General features: G+C 51.5%; 1 protein-coding gene across 1 annotated transcript in view; it reads left to right on the top strand.

Moving 5' to 3' along the window:
- Emx1 (empty spiracles homeobox 1) overlaps nt 1–5,581 on the top strand; it is a 16,956-nt gene continuing 11,375 nt past the window's right edge. The window contains exon 1 of the mRNA XM_015479363.2: nt 1–232. Coding sequence (XP_015334849.2) covers nt 79–232 — 154 coding nt within the window. The 5' untranslated portion in view covers nt 1–78. The remainder of the gene's footprint in view (nt 233–5,581) is intronic.

Genomic DNA, 5,581 nt, shown 5'->3' with positions numbered 1-5,581 from the left:
AGCGGTTTCCCCGCCGCAGCCGCCGCGGGCGCCGGTCGCTCGCTCTATGGAGGGCCGGAGCTCGTGTTTCCCGAGGCCATGAACCACCCCGCGCTGACCGTGCACCCAGCGCACCAGCTGGGCGCCTCCCCGTTGCAGCCCCCGCACTCCTTCTTCGGCGCCCAGCACCGGGACCCTCTCCACTTCTACCCCTGGGTCCTGCGGAACCGCTTCTTCGGCCACCGCTTCCAGGGTGAGTGCCCATGCTGTGCCTGCGGAAAGGGCTGGCCGGTGTCAGTGCCGCGAGGACGCGAGGGAGGCTCGGGTGCGAGAGGGGGCCATTCAGAAGTTGTTACCGAGAAGACTGTGGGTCCGCGAAGGTCTATTCCAAGCCAGGGAAAGCCTCGCCAGATCCAGCTGCGCTCTGTCGTGTTGGTCTCTCGGTGAGTTAGGTTGGAACTTCCAGGCTTTCCCAGGAATGAGGCTGGTCCGGACGCCAAGCACAGGCGCATCCTTGGAGTCTCCTCTGGCCTTCCGTCGGCCTGCCCATTCTCTCCCCACTGAGCTAGTCCCAGCCCAGAAAGCGAAGGGACTGCTGCCTTCCCTCGCCCTGGCTTGAGCCCGGAAGATTCTTCGGTCTCACACTCACCACCAACTCCCACAGATCCACCCTCGCGGGCGCATCCAAACAGGGAAAAGTCCACCAGTTTGTCCTGGCTCAGTACGAAGCAGGGCAGCGGGCAGGGAAAACCTCAGAGTTAATGTTCAGTATGGAGTGCGCCACCGTCTTGGGATGTTTCTCAGCTAACCTTAGCCCGACTTTTCCAAGTCACACGTGCTTCTGGGACCCAGGGTGAGGAAGGTTTGCAGTAAGCGAACTGGCTTCTTTTACCGGGGGCTGCCTGCGGGAATCTACCCGGCTGCAGGGGGACTGACTACAGTCCTCCAGAGCAGCGGGCAGGGGGCGGAGGGCTTTTAAGGTCGTAGCAAGTCCTATCCCCCTTGTCTGCACCAAGCAATCGGTTTGCTAATTAAGATCCCCCACAGGCCTTACACACGCGCGCACTCACACCCTCACTCTCTTCAATTATCTGACTTTCACCTTAAAAATGAGTTGCATTTGTTGGACTTCGTTTTCTTCTTTGAATTTGTTGGAATTTGGGTTTTTTCCCCTTTCCTTCCTTCCTTCTAAGAGTGGCCTTAATTTGCGAAGTAATTGCTTTAGTTCTCACTTTTATTTTGTTAGTGTAAAGGGGACTCCAGTGTTGGGAGGTTCCATCTATCAGTGGGAGTTAGGTAATTCGGATTTTAGTACAACAACGGAAAGGGCAAGGCTGGAGCTTCAGCTCCTGGAGCTAATCTGCAGGGAAGCTGGGTGTACGACAGGAAATTAGATGTCTGGTACAATTACTTAAATAATAAAAGAAAATTATCTCTTGAAGCCCTGGCTATAGTTGTTTGACTGTTTCAGAGAAAGCTGCTTTCCTGGAACCGATTTGTCAGTTTTCTTAGTTCCACCTGACCAACAGATGCTCACACGGTAGATTCAGAGAATGTAATTACTTGATAAGAATTTTTGTGGGCAGACTTGTCTTTTCTGAGGATTTCAAAGATTTGCCCCAATCCAGATCTGGGGGGATAAAAGAAAAAAAAAAAGCCTACAATGTTTGCCGCTTTAGCAAGAGTTCCTGTTACTTAAAACCAATGCTTACTGATAAAATGAGGTTATATTCAAATTCAGCAAACTACCCCGGGTAGACTCAGCCTGGGTTTCAAAACCTTGCACCCACGGGCGGAGTTTGAGCCTCGGCAAATTGTGAGCCCGCATCCGGCGGGTAGGGAACTGGTGAGGGTCAGGAGCTCAGAGAAGAACCAGGCGACAGGTCCCCAGACCTGTGCAGCGGCTCGGCCGAGAGGCTCCCTCCGTTTCGGATCCTGAGTCCCACGCGCTCGGTAACACCTTTTGCACCTCTGGCTTCGCCCTCGAGGACCTGGGGCACCCAGGGTTGGATGCGCCTTGCAAGAGATAAGGTTCCTACTCTGGGCATTCCTAGCCAGTTGAGGCCGGATAAATTCTCCGCAAAACCCTCTCTCGGAAATTGCTGCAGCTCCCCGAACCATCAGTCCCAGCGGATACGTTGTCAAGTTGCAGAAACGGTTGGATTTTTCTCTCAAGAATCGCGTCTTGACGCGGAGATGGAGGCAAGCGGTCGCATTTTCTAATCCAAAAATCCGGTGGGCACTGAAGGACTTTTCAAATCCTGAGAGACCGTGGCTTTGGGCCCATCGTCTCTGCGGCAGATCGAAGTGCGTCCGGGCGGCCGAGCGCCCTCCAGTCCGGCCGGGCCTCGGGGCTGGGAGCCGAGCCGTCCCTGGGCCTCCGGCGCCGCGTTTTCTAGAGAACCGGGTCTCTGCGTTGCTCATTTCAGCCCCGTTTTAATGCAAAAAAAACCGAAACCCTACACGAACGAAAAGGAAACATGTCTGCGCTCTGCTCTGCGCTCTGCGCTCTCAGGCAGCGCGGTCCGGCGCACGGGGAAGGGACTTCTCCACTAAGCTAGGCTGTGGAAGATTTAAAAAAGGAGCATGGAATGATCTGGACCCTAAAGCCTGGGGCCGCTCGCGAGGTCGGATGAGAGGAATCCGCGAAGAGAGAGATTGGCTGCATTTCGGCGCTATTTCCCCGAGATCAAGAACTTTCCGGGCAGGGAAGCGGCGCTGGGAGGGAGCTGTGGGTGAGACCAAGCCCTCCCGGTCCAGCGATGGTAATGGGCCCATGTTTCAAAGGGAGCCTTTGTTCCAGCCAGAGAAGGAGAATTGAGGTTATCTCCGCCGCCTGGCCTTCTTTCCCAGTCCTAGCCCCAGGCCCCTCCGCCCGGTAATCCGGCCTGGAGCCCCTGGCCGGCCGCGGTCTCTCTAGTAAGTAAGGATTGCAGCTCGAGCCCGGGGCTCTTCCGATCCGTAGCTCTCGCTTCCGGCTGCCTCATTCCTGGGAGTCTCTTACTGCTAGCTCCCAGCCATAGCCTTGAAGAGGCCGGCAGAGAGAGGCTACAGGAAAACCGTAGAGGTGGGGGATGTTCAGTTCAAACTCCAGGGAAGGCTGTAGCAGTCCGTTTCCCCTTCACCTTTCTTAGTTCGAAACTGACAGCCTTTTCTCAGCCTGGAATTATGTGTGCAAACTGGCCGCACCACAGCCCCAAACTTGTTTTGCCCTTGTGGCCCAGTCAAGAGAAAATGAAGAGTAAGGGATGATTGGAGGTGGTAGGAAGGGATGGACCATTCCCTACAGGTCAGAGTGAGAGGGGTCCAGGTCCAGTAGTCACCTAAGGCACCCTTATCCTTACAGAAACAATTGATCAGTGTCTTGGGATGTTAGTTTTGTACTAAACATCCTTCCTTCTTAGTGGAAGAAGCCCTGCTTCTTTTGGATCAAATAACCTGTCATTGTTTATCAACATTTTGTATAATTTTCCAGAATCCTGCTTCTTCATGTTGGGTTAGAAGGATACCTGTCCTTATGTGGACATAGACTGGGACACATGTTGCCTACCACAAGAGGACATTACAATGAACTGGGGCCATTCTTTCAGCGAGATAGACCCCACACAACTTAGCTTTCCCTGAAACTAACAAGACTGGAGGCAAAGGAGTTATGTATGTCAGAAGGGCAGAGCTTTTGGCTGCCATCCTCCACTCTGGATTATAAAGACAGCACTCAACTCCACTACACAGGTGACTGATACACTCCCCCAAATCATAAAACAGCCATTAAAGTACAGGGACTATCGCAGAGTGCAATTTGCTTTCTCAGCCCCACACTTTCCTGCACACCTCTGCATCCACACATCCAGGGCCTTTCCTTGCTATAACCCCACTCCTGACCAGTTTAGGCCAGCCGGCAGCTGAAACCAAACCCTTTGAATGCTGGGATGAATTAGGCTTTTTCTTTCCCTCTCAGGTTCATTTGTCCAGAGGAAATCAGTGCCAAGACTTCACCTGGACTCAGAACAATGTTGGTTTTTCAAGCAATTCATTTTAACATCACCAAGAAGTATCCCACTCACCTCCCCCACCTTTCCCTAAGTGTATCACTTTGTTTCCCCCCCCCCCAACACACAGACACTTTAATCTTCCTTATTCCCCCTGGAGCAGACTCCTCATTTTTTCTCCTTTTACCTCTCTCCGGAAGACAACCTCCCCTGACCATCTGTCCCTCTACCTCCTCCATTTAAATCTCTCTTCCTTTAGTCAGGACTAATGGCCCTGGAACTGACCCCACCTTGAACGGCTCAGGGGACCAGTGCCCCTCCTCCATCTCCCTCTTTTTTAACATCACAGATCCAGCCACTTGAATGGATAAGATGACTGGAGGTTAGTGATTTTGACTCTCCCCAGGCCATAGGTCTCAATCATAGGCAATCCTGTTCCACAGAAAACCCCAGTAATAAAATTGGCCTTCGTATGTCTCCAAAGTCCAAGGACTTGGAGAAAGTGAGGTCAGGCAGATTCCACCAGCAGAGGGACCAAACATTTACCTGGAGAGTTTTAGCAATAGCATCTTTATGATGTGCCTGTACTCCACATACATAGATGCTTCCTAAGATGGGAGAGCTCAACTGAATTGTCCAGATAATTGTCTTAAGAGCAAAACTGCTGGTCAAATTGAGTCAAACTGGTAACTATCTCTGAAGAAATTAATTGGATCAGTCACTCTCAACAGCAAACTCTGTCAAAACATTCCGTTTAGGGCTCTGTGTTGGTGGGTCAGGGAGACTGTTATATACCACTGTGTGAGACTCCATGGGTGATGTTTTCAGAGCTTGTTTCCAGGCTGTAAGAATGTGCAACTAAGACTGGAGATTGTGTGAGGGGTTCACTGAAGACTGGGTCTATGAGTGGAAGCCTCTTTTGGCTTTTGTACTTTCTGATCACCGCCCTAGCCTCATCCAGTCCCCCTGAGTGTAGGAACTTGGTCCAGCATCTGCCAAGGGACAGTCATACTAAAAAATCCTATTCAATAAATTAGGGGGGGGGGAGGTAGTAGGAAAGCTGGAGCATATATTTTTACTCATGCCTTTGCAGAAACCAATATATCTATATCTATATATATTAGATGACATCCAGATATTTATTTACATGTTTCTTGAGCATAGGACTATTTAGGGATGAAGCAGTGCCTTTTCCCACTAGGGAATAATTAGAGTCTCTTGTGAGGACAAGGTTTAATCCTTGAGGTTGGGCCTCCAGGCAGTCTAAGGTTTGTGGAGAGAGAGGTGGGGCAGGGGGAAGAAGGAGCCCAACTTCAATTTAGATCTCCAGGTGCTTCCAGCAGGATGACCTAGCCTCTGGCTATTTTTACCTTTTCCAAGATAGAGCCAGCTCCTATCCTTTCGGCAGAAGTTTCCAACAGGCTAGTAGCCTGAGCATGTAGCTGCCAGATTAGTTGAAGCAAGTGTGAGAGGAAAGTCCTTGGGTACTTTCTAGTTTGGGGTGGGCTGGCCTACAGCCTGACTGTTCCCCTTATCACCTTCGGTACTCTCGGTCTTTTGGGAGGGAGGTGCTTCACAAGCAGTTACTAAAAGCAAATCACTGGGGTGAGGGG

This window comes from Marmota marmota, unplaced genomic scaffold (assembly GCF_001458135.2).
Source record: "Marmota marmota marmota unplaced genomic scaffold, marMar, whole genome shotgun sequence".
Classification (NCBI taxonomy): Eukaryota; Metazoa; Chordata; class Mammalia; order Rodentia; family Sciuridae; genus Marmota; species Marmota marmota.
The sequence above is the reverse complement of the archived record's forward strand: the minus strand, read 5'-3'. Positions and strand labels throughout refer to the sequence as shown.